A 19,736-nucleotide genomic window follows, 5' to 3' on the forward strand; every position below is an offset into this window, starting at 1 on the left:
CCTCTGGATTATCTGTTATCCAGCAAAGGAGTCTGATGAGCAAACGTATCAGCTCTTATTAATCTTTCCATGAAATTAAAGAAATTATGGAGCTTAAGGCAGTGACTAATGAATCAATTTTAATTTATGGGCTCAAATAAAATCCTCATTAAGCCTGACAAACTATAGCCTCAGGTAAACACGAAGCATTTCCACTGCAGAGCTAAATGAGCTCTGTGCTGGATGTTGTGGCTTCTGCCAGCAGAGCAGCAGGGTCAGAGGTCCCTTGTCTTGTCGCAGGAGGCAGCAGATTGGAGAAAGTAAATGCAGTGGTCCAGCCCCTAGGAGATCTGCTTCTGGCATGAGGAAGGATAAATATCAAAGACTAATTATATTTCTTTCTCTCTCTTGATTGTTTAAAAAAAAAAAAAAAGTGAAGGAATTTTTTTCCATTGAGCCATTTATAACTAATGCAAGCATGTTGACTATGTATGAAAAACTACTATTTTGTTTTCTAGACAGAATATTTGGTGAACTGTTCCTTTCCCTCTCAGTGTTACTGTTTCCAGCCTCTGCTTAGTGCTAAACAGTGTTATTCAAGATGACTGGTTTTGTGGGAATGTTTTATAAATATTTTGTAAAAGCTATTTATGTGTGCCATAAAACATACAATGATTACTTTTGCCACAAATGTTGTTGCTTTAGTTTTTGCATTTCATTTGATTGAGATGCTTATATTTGAGGTTAGCTGGGGTCAGTGTGATGGGGTTTGGGGTTTCAAGAAGTAAAGGACCACACACTCATTTTTGTGTAAATCTTCTTTGGTTTGCTTTTACAGAAATGCCCTCTGGTGCTGTGGAGGGGAAGGGGTTGTGCCACCATCTCTCTTCCCTTTCGAAAGAGCTGCCTCTTTATTGTCACTTCTGAAATCAGAGCACATTTTGTGTTATCCTAGGGGTATGGATTAGCTGAAATTTAGTTAGCATGCAAGAAAATGGCAGCCCAAAAAGCAATGGCAATAAGCTGATGTGATGCGTCAGTGTTTGCCATCAGCGTGTGTGCTCTCCCCTGGGGAGCTTCCTGAGCTGATGGTGAAGACTCAGTTCCTGTATCTTCTCTCCTGTTGATGTTGTGCCAGAAGTTGTGCCAGACTCTTCTGACTCTTTTTTTTTTTTTAATTTGCTTTTCAGATGCAGTAATCGGACCCAGTGTGCTGTTGTGGCCGGCCCTGATGTGTTTCCAGACCCTTGCCCTGGGACGTACAAATACCTGGAGGTTCAGTATGAATGTGTCCCTTACAGTATGTATCTTGATATATTTGCATTTGTTTCTTTAACAGAGAATTGATTTAATGTTGAGAATGATCCAGCCTTGAGCTTGTCTCTTGTTGCCTGAGGGCAAATGAACACTCGATGACAAACTATGTGCATCATATGAGACAGAGCTGATAAGATATGAAAAATTGTCTTCTGTGCAAGGTTTGTGCTTATGTTAAAAACATCCTAGTAATACCCCAAGTTTGCCTAGCTGTGCAGTGTTAGAGTTACAAGTCACCTTCTGGAAAAGCCCCATTAGTGAAAGCATACTGTAAGAATGAAGCATTATTGCTAGCTTATAACTTTGCTTTCCAGACTTTTATACTTGTACTTGAATGGCAATGCACTTTGGACTGACCTATGTCTTTTTAACTGATGACATTTGATAAGTGCCTTAATTACAGTATTGTATCACTAAGGAGCCAGAAAGATAATGTTTTGGGAAATTTGGTGTTTGATGGTAAAAACAGCTAATTTGTAAGTTTCCGAAGATATGAAGGTAAATTGCATGCTTGCCATTTAGCCTGAATTTTGGAGTGGAAAAAGACAGATATGTAAGTTTACAGTAATATGTGCTGAATGGGAAATGTCAGAGTTGGAAAAAGTGAGGTGTATCTCAGAACTTGCTTTCTGTGGGAACCAAATTATTAGATCCAGTTATGGTCCTAGAGAGTTGAACCCTCATCTCTGAGCAGAGGGGTCCACATTCTTTGAGGGATGGGGGCACAACTTGTCTGTATTTTCTACACAACAATGTGAAGCTTCTAAATGTGGCAAGGGATTTTTTTTTTACAGGGTGAGCTATTAAACTCATGGAAAGTGTGACATCAAGGGCTTAAGGTCTGCCTCAGCAAGCTCATACCAAGTGAGCTAGCTCAAGCAGACCATTTGGAGGTATTCCGCTCTAAATGAGGCCTTTCATTGTACAAACAGCGCTGTGTATGGGGAGATGGGGAGGGTTATAGGTTTCTGCTTATCGTAGCAGGTTGTATTTCCTTATGATTTGTGATTTGCATGAGGCATGCTGTTCCCTCCTGAGTCTGGGCTGGTAAAGCAATAGCCATTACGTAGTACCCCTCTGTAGCCTTTGTTGCATATCAACAAAGAGGAATAGTGGTGCCTTGTGAGAAAGGTAATATGTGGATATTGTGCCCTGAGGTGTTAATCGGCCTTGTGTACAAGACGTAAAATAACTCTTGTGAGAGGTTGCTCAGTACAAAACATACAGCAGGGACTGAATGTGTTTTAATGATCTGGATAAAATGAGGAAAACAAGACCAACAAGCTGAACTACCTCTGCAATTGTTAGTGGCTTTGATGACCACTTGCTTTGTTTGAGTCCAAGGTACTGTCTATGTGAGTAGTGTTATGGTGGAAAATAAAGGACAAACATGCTGTAAATAGGGATCTCATCTCTTGAGTTTGTTGTTCTGTACCTTTCATTGCCTAGGAAACTTTGAGTCAAATCTTAATGAATTGTTACTCAGTGTAGCACCATGGAAGTTGGTTGGTGGGACTGCACTCATGGCAGCTGTGCATTTTCACCTGCAGCAATGTAGTGGGAAATGTGAAATGTTCTTATAGCCCAAACTCTTCCTGACTTTGTTACTGCCTTCCACTTATTATGGGGAAGGGTGAGGCCTGGCACAGAGGTTCAGTATCTGGACCAAAGCTGTTCCTGGTGAATGAAATCTGTTTCCCCTTTGATGATGCCTCTCCCATTTGCGATGGTTCAGCTGGGCACTGGAAACCTATTGGGTTCTTTTCACTGAGCCCAGGTGCTTCCGCCTCCTGTAGCCCAGTTTTGGTCACAACCCAAGTCCTTGCAGATCCAGTTTCCTTGGCACTGCTGCCTGCACCAAGCCACACTTTGGGTGAGGAACAGACTCTGTTGTCTCCCTTCCTCAGGCACTGGCGTTGGCTCTGCAGCTCTATGCACCAAGCCCTTGGTGAGCAGCAGCACCAACCATATGGCCATCTCCTAAAGAAACACAGCAGCTGCATAACAAAGGAATTAATGTTTCAGCAGGCACTTAAATTTGTGTGCAATTTCAGCTTGCTCCATCAGGTTGTATGGTTTACTCCTTAAGGTTTTAGTACATGGTGAGATGCAGTTTAGCCAAGTGCTGGCTTAGTAGCAAAGGGGAGCTTGCACGCTTCTCGACAAAGCGGCGTTTAAGAGTCATCTTTAGCAGATGTTAGCACTGACCATAGGCACTTAGCTCAATGTGTATAGTGTAGCACAGTGCTAGTGTATACGCTGCCTTGGAGAAAATGATGGAACTTTAAACTCTGTCTTGGGTCACTCGCTTCTCCTGTGGTTTTATGTATTTATTTTTAATTTATTTCTTAATTCTTTCACTAACATGGATCATTTTCAAGAATCAAACATCCTTTTTCCTCTCGGGAGAGAAAGACCTTTCTTACATTCAGTAGCTGTTTTAAAATGTCCTTTTTACCCTCCCTATGGCATCCCTGTGTGCTCAGTACAGATGCCCCTGACAAGGAGAGTTTTGTGAGACTGCAGTTACTCTCAGCACGTGGGGAAGATAGAGATGACTACAGAGACGGTTCCACCCTCTCCTCATTTTCCTGCTCCTGCAGTAATTTTATGTGATGACAGATGCTGCCTACAAAAATGGATGTCACAGCAAGAACCACCAGTTTGTTTTATGTTGATAGGCTTGAGTGGTATGAGTTACCGTATTTTTCTGGTATCAGAAACAGTTACCAATTTATTTTTTTTTTTTAAGTACCACTCCTTTTCTTCTGAAATACCGAAATCCTAAATCCAGTTTTCTTCCAATTGAATTTTATTGTAATGGTTATCGACCAGGGCAGCTTCTCCATGGTCTTGCATTAAATATGTGCTATTGTAGACACCATTGCCAAATTGCGGAGATATGGCAAGCTGCAGAGGGATGTCTGAAACTGCACATTAGGCTACATTACAATGTGTGTGCGTATGAGAAGCCCACTTCACTACAATACATCTAGGAGTATAATTTTCCTTATTTCATCTTTGTAATATTTTTAGGGACTTCCCATTTTACTCGTGAGACAGTGCAGGAAACAGATGAGCAGTTCATCCACTGCTTTGCATGGGACTCGTGACAAGCAAGAGGTGCCAGTCTTGCATGATCAATGCTACAGAAGAGCTGCTGAGCCAGTTGTCATTGCAATAGCCACATTTTTGATTTATAATTTGATAAATCCAAACCAGTGTGCTGGCTTTGCCTATGCAAATATAGCCTTTGTATTGTATACTTGTTAGCTCAAGCCATCTGTATCTCAGTAGTCCTGTTTGTATCTCTGAGATGGAAGAAGCACACCTCAACCTCACCAAGCTCCTTCCCTTAGTCTCTGGAGCACCCATGCTACTTACTGTGGTGACATTATTTAAAAGAGCCTGGGGCATGGCCAAGGTACTGTTCTGGATTGGTCATACCCAATGTCAGACTGAGGAGATTTTCTGATGTGTAAACAGTTGTTTCCCACTGGCTTTGACCAAAACCGGGGATCGTCAGCACTTGGATTCTATTTATGCTTGGAATATGGTACTAGTTGGAAATGTTGAGGTATTTTATCTGTTCATTTTTGCCTATAGACAACCACACAGGCTATTCAACGTGTTGTTGAAAAGGCAGTTTTGTTTGCTAGGTGAAACTTCAGTTTTTCCTGTGCTCCTAAGTCTCCTAGGTTGTAGGTTCTGGAGTTAAACAGAGAAACTTGTGCACTATTGTCCTTTAAAACTGAGCTGTTTTACTGAAGAGTTGGAAAGCATGCGGGAGACTGGAGATTTTGATGCACAGAACAGGACAAAGTAGAAAAAAGGTGGGAGCTCCACAGGGACAAGCAGGTGGGAGCTGACAGGGACTGTTAGCTGCAGTGATGGAAAGGAGGGAGCGTGAGTCATGCCCTGGGCATGGCAGGGGCTCACCTATCATATCACGCTGATAACTTACCTCTCTTCCAGGCAACAAGTCTACCAATGAGTTTTAATATTGGAGAGATCTATTCCAAGGACTATTTCCTGCAAGGGAAAAATGTTTGTGGCATCTGAGAAAGGATAAATTGTCCTTCCTTTCCATTCCTCTGGGTAAACAGGCTAATAAATGGGTAGAGAGGGATAGAGTTTCTTTGGGGCTTACAGACAGTTTCCTAGTTTCTTGGTGCTAACAAGGAGAAGGAACACAACTCTGGAGCGTTTTTCACCTCTTTTTTTCTTAAGACTTTTTTTTAAATATGGAAGCTGAAATCACATTTCCCAATTGCTGTATTGATAGAAGGAAAGGTCATTTCTTTGCTAGAAATATTCCTTTTATTGCTGACGGAAGAGTAGATGGACTCACATATCAATAAAAGTGAGGGATGGTGTGATGTGGGAACAGAATTCAATAAAGTTTTATTGTATCACAAGTGGACTGAAGTGCATTTAAAAACATTAAATGAAGGCTCACAATATCTGCTCTGCTGGACCTTAGGGCCAGTGAATAGACAGATAATTGAATAATGACATTTTTAAGAGAATACAAACAGTAGAAAGCAAACTGATATTTTCATTGCTACAAGATTGCTGGTGAAAAGGGAAAGGGGGGGAGAAAATTACAGTCTGAAATCAATGTAATGAGACCACTTTTTTCTAAGAACACTGTTCTTAATTATTTCTGGGGTGCTGTAAGACCCTTAGGCAGCCTCTAGGCTTTCCCTTTTGCATTTTATTGACACTCCCTGTTGTTGAGAAGCAGTGTTTGCCTACATTGCCTTATTTTGTTAAACAAACAGGCTTGTGGCTTCTCCTGTTTTATTTTGCTGTATTTTCGTTTTCGCTTTTCCCAAAAGAACTTCTCCCAGAGCCTGCGGGAGAAAATGCTGGGAGGTTAAGAACAGCCCCTGGCACTTTGGTCAGTGAAGAGTGAATTCCCCCCTCTAAAGCCAGGCGTCCTTTGTTTTAGTGAGTTAAATAATTGATTTGCATGCGTGGGCTAGTAACAATAACAATAATAAAAAAATAACTAAGCACCCATTATGAATATTTCAGGGCAAAGAATCTTTACTTTGTATCCCACTGACAAATTGCCTTTCTTCCAAGGCATACAATTTCACAGGCATTGCAGCCAAAACCCCTTTTTTGTATTTGCTGAAATTCTCAGCTCTGCTTGTCTCTTCTTTGTCAGAGGAAGCAGAAACAAAGGACCTGCTGCTTCCCCTATCAGCCTCCTTTCACTGCTTGCTTATGGGGAGACTGCACACATACAATGGCTGCTTGGAAAGCACCCTTAATTAAAATAACCTGATATTATGGGGCTTTGGGAACCTGGAGTCTGTTAGCCTGGAGGCTGAGCTAACTGCATAGGTGAATGCAAACTTTTCCAGTGCCTCACCACCCTAATCATATATTTTTTTTTTTCCTTGCATCCAATCTAAATCTTCTCTCTTTCAGTTTGATACCGTTTCACCTTGACCTATCACAACAGAGCCTCCTTAAGAGACTGGCTCCTTCTTTCTTATGGTTCCCCATGCTTCTGTGAAAGGCCACCTCTTGCTGGCTCCAGTCATCTCCATCCTTTTCTCTGGGTTGAGGGATGCTTCTTCATGTCCCCCATTTGTGCCAGAAAGTGTGTACTTTTGTGAAAAGTCATCTGTCTCTCACCCACTAGGCTGAGAGTGTTGAAAGAGCCTCCATTCCCTGAAGTGTTTTGTCTTTACAGCACATGTTGGTTCTGTATTTTCACATGCCCAACAGGGTGTGTTCCCATGTATCTTTGAGTCGTTCGTGCTTATTTATTTGAAAAGTCACCGTGATGCTTTTGCCACTCTTAACTGGATTAGATCTATATTGCTGCAGGGGAAAAAAAGTTGGACTCTGTTATAGCTTGGGCACCCGTGAGCTTGTCAGCTGATTGCGGGTGTTGTATTGCAGATTTGCTGTGAAAGTTGGTAGGGCCATCATTTGATGGACATTTAATGCCACTTAGAAAAATAGCTCTGGAGCTTACCAGATGAACAGATTGTTAGTGAAGAGTCACAGCAGTGAGTAAGTGCACGTTCAGTCACATGAATATTTGAGACTCGCTTCTCTGGCCATCCTGTTTTTAAATCGCACTCCGAATTAATCATGGAAATGAGGTAAGCCTTGAAATGAGGTCTGATACTGGAGCTGAACACCTACAAGTTTTGTAGCTGTTGAAGGTTTTGCGCTCAAGCCCAGCGATGACCTAAAATATTAGAGAAGGTAGGAGGGAGGAGTTTAGCTGAGCCACAAATAAATAGAAGGATGCCACAGACCTCTGTATATTCCCTTTGTCAGTCATAGTATAAGAATTTTGTTACTTCTGGACTTTTTGTTTTTCAATCTAAAGAAAAAATACTTGTTTGCTGCATCATTACAAAATGGCTTTTCTAACTCAAGGCTGAACTAGCCTGTTCCATGATGAAGTATGAGAGGAGCAGCCTGCAGCAGACTCTGCGATGTGTGGGGCTACCTGCCATATACATTCCACACCCACAGTATGAAAGCAGACTTTGAGTAAGAAAAGTGGCTTTCTGCTCAGTTATTTTTTGAGAGAAATTCAGATCTGCTTTTTCCATTTTTTTTGGAAAATACAGAGGATCTTTTCTTTCTTGTGCTGTGAAATTTTGAGTATCCTAGTGACAGATTTAATTAAGAAGAAATTAGGTTTTTCCTTTCCAATTAATACCTAAGTAGGTGTAAAGTGAAATGGATACCAGTGACAAGTTTGCAAGAAAGAAATTCATGAACAGATTGAAGGGAATACGGGGGATCATAGAAAGCATGACACTAGTTTAATATTGATTACAGTTTTTAGCAAATGCACCTGGGAGAAGGTTTCTTTCTTTCTTTGGAGAATCTGAAAATGTTTCTGTTGTAGAGGAAGAGAGAGTGCATTCATGTCCATATCCCCACCATCATGTAATGCTCACAAAGTTTGCATTGCTGAGGCCAAGACTTGAAACAAGTTGAAGACTTTACCATGGATATGTTCGTGTGTTTCTCACGTTGAGTGTTCTTGATGCAGAATGTTGTCAGTTCTCCCTAAGGCCTCTGCGATTGGTTTCCATTATGGAAGCTAGAGAAGGAAGATTGTGATGAATAGTGTGATTTATCTAATTTTATGAAGATTATGAATCTAAGAGAGTAACTTAATTCCTAATGTGACTTCAGTGCACTATTTATTCCTTCCAATCTTGTCCCATAGCAGCTGAATTTTTTGTGAGAAAGTGTATACTGTTGCTCTGGATTTAGCCATTTAAACTAAAATTTGCTTTAAATCTTTGAATCTATTGTCTGAATGCCTTTTGCCTTTGGGCCTGAATCAAAGGTCATTAAATCACTGGGAAACTTTCTTTCAACATCAGCAGTTTTTGGGTCAGGTTTCTAGTAACCTGAGGCTTTCTGAAGTCATTATTTTTTTCATGAAATTCATCTTTGTCGCACCCATTTCCAGTATAGTGAATACCTGATACTATCTCAGCTAATAATGGAAATTGTAACCATGCTGAGCAGAAAGAAGAATGAAATTCCAGTTGAATTCCTCAATATACTAATAATCCATTCTCTCCCTCACCTAAGTGACATACAATTTCAAATTCCAAATTTCCAATTTCCAAACAGTGGAACATCTTTCTAATTTTTGAAATATATTTGTATTTGGTTAGCAAAGCTGGTGAGAAAACATAGCAGTTTGACCCATGCAATCATGCTTATCTGTGGAAGAAACCACTGGCTTTAGGTTATTTGTACCACCCAGTACTTCTCTTCTATTTCAGACAAGTATATCACTAGCTATTTGCCACCAATTTGCTGTCTAAACATGACCCAATACCTCCCAATTTTCTCTGAAGATTTCTGTTGTCCTTATGAGGAATATTTCTTTCCATCTTTAATAACCTATTGTCTAAATTGCGCTATTATGCCAAGCACCCTCCAGAGATGCTGATATAGATTTCATACATTTTATAACAGATCTTCATGGAGATAATACTTATATTTCCAGATTTTATTCCTATTATCCTTTCATCTCCCTCTCAATAAATACTGCAAAGGCTTCTTTCATTGATGCAAGTAGTGTAAGGAGATTAAGACCATCCTTGCCAGGTGCTATTATAAACCCACAAAAGAAATGAAATACATTTACTGGTTTTTATTCTGGCCAATGGGGAGAGCAGAATATCTGTATCCAGTGGTTAGGTTTAGGATTGAAGTTCATTTCTTCTAGCACATGAGGGAGGAGAGGGCGAGAATGTTGAGTGTATTAACGTAAATCCCTTTAGTGCGCGAAATACTGAAACGCATCTTTCCAGATCTAAAAATACAACTTTGTTGAGTTTCTTTATATTAAAAGGGCTCCCAGGAAGAGAGCCAAATGGAGCTGAATGTATTACTTTTTTTTACTCATTTCCTCTGCTTTCCTTGCTAACAACATTTCCAGTCAACTTTTAATAACAATATAGGTCTGCATAAAACTGTAGTACTCGCATATACCTCAAACTCTGGCAAAGGAAACAGAAACATGGACTGCACAGCATTTGATTTTGGTTAGCTTCTCTCTCTGTTTTCAAGAGGAATTAAATGCTGGGATTTGTGGGAGTCTAAGGCAAAGGTGCTCTCCCCAAGGCATCCTTTTGCAAAAAAAGAAACAGCAACTTGTCCTTGTGAGTTTTCTTTTCTCAAAATAACAAACAAACAAACAAACAAAAAAGTCACCCAAACCACATGGCATGTCATAGGTATGAGCTGATGGCTGGGCAGTGCAGAAATGTTGACTTACAGATGGGCTCATGCCAGCTTCCTGGCCTGTTCTCAGGAGCGGGATGAAGACCTCAGCTCTAGAGCCAGACACTGCCTAGCTTTAGAAAGATTGTTACAGGTTGCTCATGAAGGGGTTTTTTTGAGGTGTGTCTGGCTTTTGGGGTGAGGAGGGGTCTGGGGGGGATGACAAGCAATTCAGATTAGAAGAGATTTGTTCCAATTAATTTCCCAGATGAATGTACTGCTGAGGGTCTAAACTAATCTCCTCCCCCAAAGTCTTTTTCCCTCCATGGGTAACTTAAATATGTCTAATGTAGTTTTAAAAAACGCCTTAATCTCATTTATCTTTAATTTCTCTGTTCCGCTCTACAGGCCCACATAAAAGGATTTACATGGAGTATTTATCCCTTCCAATATCAAAAGCAAATTCCCTTCCAGACCTCAAATTTCACTGATAATCCTCAGAGATGTATAATTTTAATTTACCTTGCAGCAGATGACATCTACCTGGTTTCTCTCTCTGCTTCTCTGAAGGTATTATTCAGCAGTGCCTCATTAACTCTCTGCTTTTTCTCTCTCACATGGTGAATGGTCTGTCACAGTGAAACTATTGTCTTTTCCTTCCCTTAGAGCACAGGCTAGTTCTGCAGAGGCTGGAGCTCACACGTCCCTGTGTAATCCACCCATCTCTTCTCTTTTATCACAGCACAAGCAGTGTCAGGCCTTTGTCCTTTTACTTTAAAATTTAATAATTGCACATTCTTCAATTTAAGCTCCTTGCTAAGGCTTGTGGGACCACACAGGCACGCACACACCTGAAAACTTCAGAAGCCTCGGACGTTCAGATCTGCAAAATGGTTCTGCTGTACAGGACGGCAGACATTGCACTCTGTGGGATTTTGAAAATCAGACTGTTGCATTTCAGTGCCCTAATGAAAGTTAAGTTTCCCTTGAAATCTGCCTTGAATGTCTGTATATAAAACGCTCAGAGTTACTCCACCCTTGTTACTATGTGAAGCAACAAAAGGTACATTTAAGTGCCACTCTCCATGCACCCTTAGCAGACAGTCCCATGTTTCTGCAACAGAACGAAAAAGGGGCTGTGTATGTGTGTAAATGCAGACTCAGACTTGAAAATTTGACCCTAAGGAGATGAAAATTCAGGAAATGATACGTAAGTGATGTTGTAGATTTTTTTTTTTTTCATTATTGGTAAGGTTTGGTGGAAAGCACTGAAATTGTGAGACAAATGGCTGATACTCTAGCCTCGCTTAGGGGAACAGAAAAGAGTGGCTTGTGGCTCTCACTGGTGTAAAATTACACTATATCACTACTGGTGGTCTTTCTCTTATCATACACTGAAATTAGTCCTGCTTCAAGTATAATTGCATTTGTATCCTGTTGCTGCTCCAGGTATTATACTTAGGTTGGCAGCACCTGGAAAAGGAAAGACTATTAGTTGATACTCAGTATGGAGCTAATATAGAGGCACCCCATATTAAAATGCAGCAGTGAAAATGCTGTGGTATCTGAGCACTGCCAGCAGATTTCGCATGGTGTGTTTGTGCTGCATGGGATGCGTTATGTAGGGGAAGTCTGTAGGCTGTATGGGCATACCTGGGCTGGCTTGGATATGGGCTGGGAGGTGGGAAGCAGAGGCACAAGGTAATGAAGGAGTCAATTTGCTGGGTGAATGTGTGCTAGCCACAGTGGTAGCACTGGTTTCAATAGGGCTTTTCCTTTGGAGACCAAGCTTAAATGCTTGACCAGTGTCAGCCTGCATGTTTACATTTTATGTATGCTATATACAAATAACACAAACGTAATTTAGAGGTGACTTTACATTTAAGGCTGGCTTTTTGAAGAGTGAACAAATCGGCCTTTGTCCATTTAAAGACTTACTCCGAAGAGTGAGCACATGCCGTGTACATTTTAAATGAAGTCAATAATTAAATATGTTCCAGATGACTGTGGTTTGGGGGGACACGGTGATTTTCATAAAGTGACAAATCTGTGTTCTGGTGCTTTGAAAACAAAAAGTCAGTGTTTCAAACGCAACCTGTTAAAAATACATCCTGGTTCAATTGTAATGCTTAAGTTAAATTAATTTCTTAAGTTTGAAAATAATCAAAGAGTGGACTTAAGATATATTAAGTTATAGTTGTCCTTGAGCACATGCTTTTGATGAGAGCCCACAGAAACACCTGGGAGTTTTCTTGTTGACTTGGAAGGTAATTTGGATGTATGGAGTGAAATTGGGCAGTATTAGGATCCACGTAGCTTTGGTTAATAAACTGGATGAGTCTGGGGCTTCAGATTTGTGAGCTGAGAAATTTGAGCTGCAGTGATGTTAACAGGGAGAGACATTTCCAGTGCGAAGGAAAGATTTTTTTTTCTCAAAAGGGACTACTCCGTCCTCCCTTCTCCTTGCAGAGACAAAATTAAATGACTATCAAAGTCTCAAATCAGGCCTAATGTGTACAAGGCAACAATTCAGTTTTTCACTTTATCTGAGAAAAATAATGCTTTCCTTTGTGTACCCCTGCATTTTAATAGCTCTGTTGACACAGAGTCAACCCCTCTATCCAGTCATATAGACGTTTAGCAATTTGTTTATTAACTGTTGGAAGCTAAGGTGCCAACTTATTAGCCTGTTTTTGCTAGGGGTTGATTCCTTGCAGCTTGCAATTCCTCGAGAAACTGGGCTTTCAGACAGCCATGTGTGTGCCCAGGGACAGTTGGTCGTCGTTGCCTATAATGTATGGAAAGGAACAACAAATTGCTTTGCAACGCTTCTTCATATGCACATTGATATTCATGTTAAAACGGGTTTTCAGAGTCAAAGTCAGCCCAAATCTTATCAATTATGAATGGCTGCAACAGATGGCACATATTATTGTTTTTAAGAATGAGTGATACATTTCAAATGAGAAACACATGTTGCTCAACAGCTTTAGCTGCCACTCCTGAGACAGGAACCAACTCCCTGACCCCTTCTTCGCCTCCACTTGTTGGATAATATCCTATTTTAATAACCCGAAAACAGAGACCATGAAATAGTGCATGATGAAAAAACTGTGAGCAAACATCAATTCCGGTGTAAGAGGATCCCACTCTTTCTCAGTTTGCTGGGAGCTGCACCTGTCTTGGCAAGGGTGAAATCTGTGTTTGCAGCACAAGTATCATTCAGCCTTTCCCAGGGGGCCTTGGTTAGTGAGTGTCCTGCATAACTTCTTACCTGAAGTTTCAAGAAGTTGGTGCTGTGCCACAGCAGGGGGCCAGCTGGTAATCAAAAACCAATGCATGACATTGATGAGTGCTTTGTCAGGTGTGTGGTTTTGCAGAAAATTCTGCGTTTTCCTTCATTAAGCCAATTTTACTTTCATTCTGTATCTGTTGCACAGCTTTGTTTTAAAAATAAAATGATTTCTCTAAATACAGCACATGAAAGACTGTTACAAGATAAAAGCATGGCTCTCAAAAAGCAATCTAGCTGATGGCAATGCTGTTATTCATTTGCATTCAGATGATTGCAGCTCAGCAGTCCTCAGAAGCTGGACTAACATCTCGGAGACTACATTCTCTAAGTGTGTGCCTATTTTTACTACTGACACAAATATCTGTGCACATGCCTTATCTGGAAACTGTGTAACTGAATTAAACTGTGTAAGCATTTACAGGATCAGTGCTTAATTTGGTGGAGAACAGGCTGTTAAAAATCTTCATCACTTCTGCAAAATACGCTGCAAAAACCTTTGCCTGCTATGATAGGAAATAGATCATTAAGGCGCATATTGCCAGAACAAATGAGCCAAAGGTATTTTGTGATAGCAGCCTTTCAAAAATAAAATCACAAGCATTTGCTTACGTTCTGATTTATAAAATTGCTACAGCGTGTTGACTGAAAATGGGAGTAGAAAGCGTGTATGTTCTACCCCTGGCTTTTTAAAATTCACACAACATTCATAATACAGCAAAATATTCATTTCTGCATCTTTAAAACCAATCATATTAGTTATTCCCCTGCTGAATTTAGTGCTTATTCAAATGCACTCTCTGCTCTCCTTGAAAAGAAATTCTGGCTCAATTTCTTTAGCGCAAAGCCCTTCCTCAGTGCCTAGATAACACAGTGTTATCTTATTCTGTAATGCTTCACCATACAAAGCAATCTAAAACCCAAGGAAGCATGCCAAGAGACACTGGGCAAAAAGCCCTTACATAAAGTTCGAACTTCTTTCCCTTAACAGTGCAGCATTTATGCAGCTCTCTCTTCAGGCAAAGAAAATAAATCAAAATAAAGCTCGGAAGTTAACCAAGAAGTTTCTTAAGTACTGTATTTGGTATTTATTTTAATTGGAAAAAGAAAATCAATTTTATTTCACTTTTATCAGACAAAATTGGAGAAATTCTGCAGTGCTTTTTGCTATCCATAGGACAAACTTGTATCATGCTGTCTGTCGGATCCGCATATGGAGGATTTCCAGTGAAAAAGCCTATTTAGTCTTTCTGTGGTGGGATTTGATGCTCTGTGAGTCTTCCTCATCCTCTGCAGGAGCATGGTGGGAACTGTGTGAGGCCCAACCAGTTTGTGTTCCCTGATCTTAAGAGTGAGAAGAGGCAGACTTAGACGTGGGTTCCCATCTCGGCCAGAGTACCTCAGCCTGCATCTCCTGTCACCAGCTGAATCTGGCTGCTTGAAACTGCATAAAACGTGCACTCTTCCTCCTTTTTCCCTCTCTCGTGATCATCCTCCCCGTGGTGCTTTCATTCCAACAATGAGTTCCTCTGTTTAATCTGAAGCCAGTTAGCTGCGTTGTGCAGACTGCAGGCACAGTAAATCTGAGCAGGCTGCCAGGCTCATCGCAAAGCAGGATGTGTCAGAAGGAGCCCCAGGTAGCCAAGATTTGCTGTTTTTCTTACAATATCAGAGTCTATGGAAATTGAGTGTATGAATACCATTAAACAGTGTGGAGATGCAATCTATCTGAAGAGAGATTATTTATCACTTTTCTTTCTCTCTGCCTGAATTCAGGGAGGTTTTATTGAAAATTCACCCTTCCTCTCCCCCTTCTGTGCTCTTTCCAATTCATTTCTCAGATTCTTACTCTACCATAAATATACCAGCATGGCTGTGACTGTGGCTTTACAAGATTCAGCCTTTTAAATCCAGTGTTCTTCTCAGTTGACCTTGCCTTTCAGGAGCAGAGGGTCTTTTGGAAGACTGGGCTGCAGGAGGATGTCAGCTTGTAGAGCATTGGATTTACTACTGATCACTCAACTCAAACTTTTTCTAATAACTTACTGTGCCGGCAGAGTCCTAAAAGTCAATTCAGTCACAGGAATCCAGAAGTAACCTAACTCACGTGGGTTTTGTGGTATCAGTAGTGTGTTTTACTTTGGTCAATCAATAAGGTCAAGAGGTGAGAGTTTGTCTGGTTTATATCACTGTTTGCTTGAAGTCGAATAGGTAGCCAATTAAATTTTCCAATATTGAACAAGAATAGAGTGATAGTGTCAGCTCTTCTGCAAATGGATATTAAATTACATGATGTAGAAGTGGCTACAGGTGATTCATGGCAATCATATGACCCAGTTACGTGTTTATCACATTTGAAAGACAATTGTGAGGTTGATTTCATTGCCAGGCTGCACAGTAGTTAACGATCAGAAAGAAAGCCTCAAACTGAGAACAACTTATGTTCTAAATACAGCCCGTAGTTCTGAATTTCAGAAGTTCCCAGAATGAACTGTGTATGTGTAACAGATCTAAAAATAAGGAGGAATATGCTTTATTGAAGACTAGTGGAATATACTCATCGTAAAACTATTCTTAACCTACAAAGAAAAATCGTATGCTAAAATGGTGGGCTTGCTTATAAGTGCATGTAGTTGTGCTGACCTACAGCTATACGTCTTCTGATTAATAATGGCAATAAATGAACGTCCTAATACAATTTTGAAACTTACAAAATTAGCAGTAGATGCCAAAATTGTTACTTCCTCTTCAGACTGGTGTTTTTACTACGACCATTAGTTTCAGAAATGTCAGGCAAGCTCTTTACCCCAGTGGCCTGTCCAGTCTCACTGTTTTAAAAATTCATTTCAGGAAACAATTGTGCATATGATAAAGAAAAGTTTGAAAATTTAATTTACTGTGTAAAGAATTGGGGCAACAGTTGCTTATAAGTCAATTAGAGCCTCCTTTTCATGGCTTGCAGGTTTTCTTTTAAACAAAATATTAAGAATTGTTTTAGGTCTATAAAGGCATAGACATTAAAGCTCCAAAGAATGGTGTGCTACAAAAAGTAGTGAACTGGAGAGACCTAAGAGAAAATTAATGTTATAGTGTTTTTTCCCCTTTGATTTTAGGTTTTATTGTGTGGCTTGTTATTTCCATTAAAAAAATAAATATGCAAATATCTCTTGCGCTAAAACACATTTTATTTGAAAAGCCACAATTCCTTTCACGTGTTGATTAAAACTTAGCAGTGTCCCAGTGTCTCTTTTCACTCAGTCCTGCAGCAGAGACATTTTTGTGGTGGTACGTGGCAGCTCTGTAAACACCCACAGCAAAGCAGGTGATGCTCTGGGTAGCAAGCAAGGAAAACTCGAGCTTTACTTATCTTTGTAGTTGGGAGGGTCAGGGCCTTTTGGGCAGGCTTTAGCCTAACTTGGAATGGGTTTAAATAGGGAAGAGGATTTCAGCTTTGCTACTTAAACCTTCAAGCCATCTTCTTACCCTAAATCCAAACACAAATTGTTCTAGTTTCTCAGGGAGATACTTGATCAGTCATGCTTGTACCAATGCAAAGCTTCTTTACTAGTCTAGAATTGAGTGGAAGAGGCTTTCCAAAATGTAAATACTCCGTTGAGTGTCTCTACAGCATGCATTTTAACTAAGAGCTCCTAATGTTTTGTAATAGGCACACAGAAAAAAAGTGTTTTTAGAAACTGATCATGTCTCTGTAAAGTTTAGTCTGCAGGAGGTGATGAATGCAGCCTCGTTTGATGGTTGTCCTGCTAAAGGTGCTTTGCAGTGGACATTCCATACTGCCTGGGCTATTCCTGGCTGCTCAAGTGAGTGAGTAATTTTAAAAGGATGAGTGAGAAAAATAGCAAGCTTGGCAGGTGAACGCTTAAAGTGAAATAATAGAAAATATAACCTTCTTCCATTTAGTGTGAAGTCATCGTTATTTAGAATTTTTGGACACTCTTTCTCTTTTTGTCCAGAGGAACAAATTCTTGACTCTTTCACTGCTGATGGAGCAGTATTTAAAACTCTTGTGTCTAGTTACTTTGGGTGGAACCTTACTAGATGTATTGATGTAAAGATTTCAGCGGTGCTTAAGCAAATTGACAAAATAAAGTATAAGAAGTCTATCCCTGAGATCTGTGCATCCTTGACATAAGTGTAGAGAGCTGGAATTATACTAGCTGAGAGAAATAGAAATAGAGTAACCAAATGCTATCTGATTGCTGTTTGTCTGCATCCCAACATTTCTTCCACTTCCTTTTGGGCTCTTTGCAAAACATTGAAGTTGCCAGTATTGATGTGAACAAAACACTGGTTCCTCCGTCTCTCATTGATACCTCTTTTCCTGAAGTGAAACTATTATTCTAACACATGAATGTCCCTGCAGAGCCAAAAATACAGCTTGTTCATTCTGTTCTCCTGGCTTCTAGTGGCAGAATGAGGCTGCAAAATGCAAGCTATTTGAACTGTGTGCTTCAAGGGATGCTCTGGCTTGCCACATAGTGTGCTGGGGAAAGAAAAGCTGTCTGTGGTGATGGAGATCCTTTGGATTAATTGCACTTACATGTTTTACACTTGGTCAGAAATATTGTGCTGTAAGATGTAAAGATGCGCAGGGGATTCTTGATTTTTGTCGTTCCTGTTCTGCTTTTGCAAATGTCCTGACTCTCTTGCGTTGCCAGATAGAAAACAGGATTTTGGCTTTACAGCATCATGATGGTGCTACTGGCTTCATTTCTAATAGGTGCAAGATCTCCCACTCCATCCTTCCTTCTGATATTACCTACAATTGAAAAAATAAAAACACTAGTGCTGTACTCGCTGTTCTTCCTTCTTAACTGCAAACAATTCTGGTCATAACGCATCTCCTTCCTCTTTTTCTCTTTCGCTTTAAAATATCCACTGTGTTCTTTGTGTGATATGAACTGATGGTTTGTTACAGACTGTTGGGTATCCCATCCATACTTCCCATCCCCAAATCACAGTATAGAGAATTAATCTTGGAAAAGCTGTAAACTCTCTGTTCCTCCTTTGTTTGCCCAAAACTGCAGTGCAATAGCCTATGATGATGCTTTTAATTGATGGTTTTAATTTTGGCAATTTCTGAATGTGTGTGATCCTATGAGTTGTTAAATTTTTGCTCTGAACTCAGAATAAAAACTGTTGTTTTTAAAGAATTTTCAAACATTTTAAAATTACTTTTTAAAAAAAGAAACATAAAATGTGTTTTTTTTCTTTATATTTTCCTTCCAAACATGCACTGAAAACTGCTGAACGGTGATTCTTACATTCTTTGTGTGAAAACTGTTCTGTACAAGAGACCTCATGTGTAACACTGTTGAAAATCTAATCAGGAATGCTTCATGGAGCTGCAAAATCATTGCTGGATTAAAAAAAAAAAAATGTGAAAGGAAAGTGAAGCTGTAATTGCCAGAGAAGGTCATGATTATAAATGCTGTGTTGACTGGATTGACTTGGATGAATTCTGATGGTCCAGGAGGAAGCCCAGTTATGCCCTAACCTGTTGGTTACTATTTTCCAGTTTTCCACTTGTGAAACATAGTCATTATGTGGCTAAAGGTTGAAAGACAAAGCAGAAATTCTGATTACAAGCTCAACATTCTGCACTCTCCAGTCCCTGGTGTGATGATACTGTGTACAGCAGTGCCATTTTCCTCTGTTGACTTGGTGAGCTGGAGTCTTCCCTGATCTGCTCTATAAATAAAGTCCATGTTACGTGCAAAGCCCAAAGTCCCCTTTAGATTTATTAACAAAGAAATAACAAAAAGCACGCTGAGCCACTCCCAGGGTTCCTTCCCAAGGACTTCACTGCTTGGAGTTGAGGTCCTCTGGACACTTAGTGTTCTTCATTTATCTTTGGTGTGAGCAATATGTGCTTTGTAGATCCACTTAACCCTTTCATGGAAAGAACTGTATGTCATACTGATTTTTTTGGATGGAGGTTAGTATTTCCTTTATTCTCTGTTCTCACAGCATGCATACTCTAAGTGACTTTTGGTGTAATCTAATACGTAGCAAATTGTTGGTGAACCTTCGCTTCCCCTACCATCACCAGGAAAGAAAATGGGCCTTTATTTGAAGTCACTGCAAACTGGTGCAGCCCTGTTTGTGTCAAATTGGAGGCGAATATTAAGCACATATCTTTTTCCAGAGTGAAATGGGTGTCACTGTGTAGACATCAGGAATGAGGGAGAAGGAGTACCAGCATAAAACGAATACAAATGCATGTCTTGATGCTAGAGATGGAAAGGACAGTGGCATAATTGGACCAGTTTTCAGTTGGGTCATGGCTCCAACTCCATTGAGCAACATCCCCTTTCCCGGCCCCAGCTGTCTCAGGCAGTCTTCACAATTCATCACTACCAGTCACCATGCTGTCCCTGCTGGAGATGAA

General features: G+C 40.2%; 1 protein-coding gene across 4 annotated transcripts in view; it reads left to right on the plus strand.

The window, feature by feature from the left end:
* Positions 1 to 19,736, plus strand: part of ADGRL3 (adhesion G protein-coupled receptor L3) — a 490,651-nt gene that overhangs the window by 275,780 nt on the left and 195,135 nt on the right. For all 4 annotated transcript variants that reach the window (XM_090139058.1, XM_090139055.1, XM_090139056.1 and 1 more), the window contains one exon: positions 1,170 to 1,279. In XM_090139058.1, coding sequence (XP_089995184.1) covers positions 1,170 to 1,279 — 110 coding nt within the window. The remainder of the gene's footprint in view (positions 1 to 1,169; positions 1,280 to 19,736) is intronic.

Source organism: Phasianus colchicus, chromosome 4 (genome assembly GCF_987193195.1).
Source record: "Phasianus colchicus chromosome 4, bPhaCol1.hap1.1, whole genome shotgun sequence".
NCBI classification, from domain to species: domain Eukaryota; kingdom Metazoa; phylum Chordata; class Aves; order Galliformes; family Phasianidae; genus Phasianus; species Phasianus colchicus.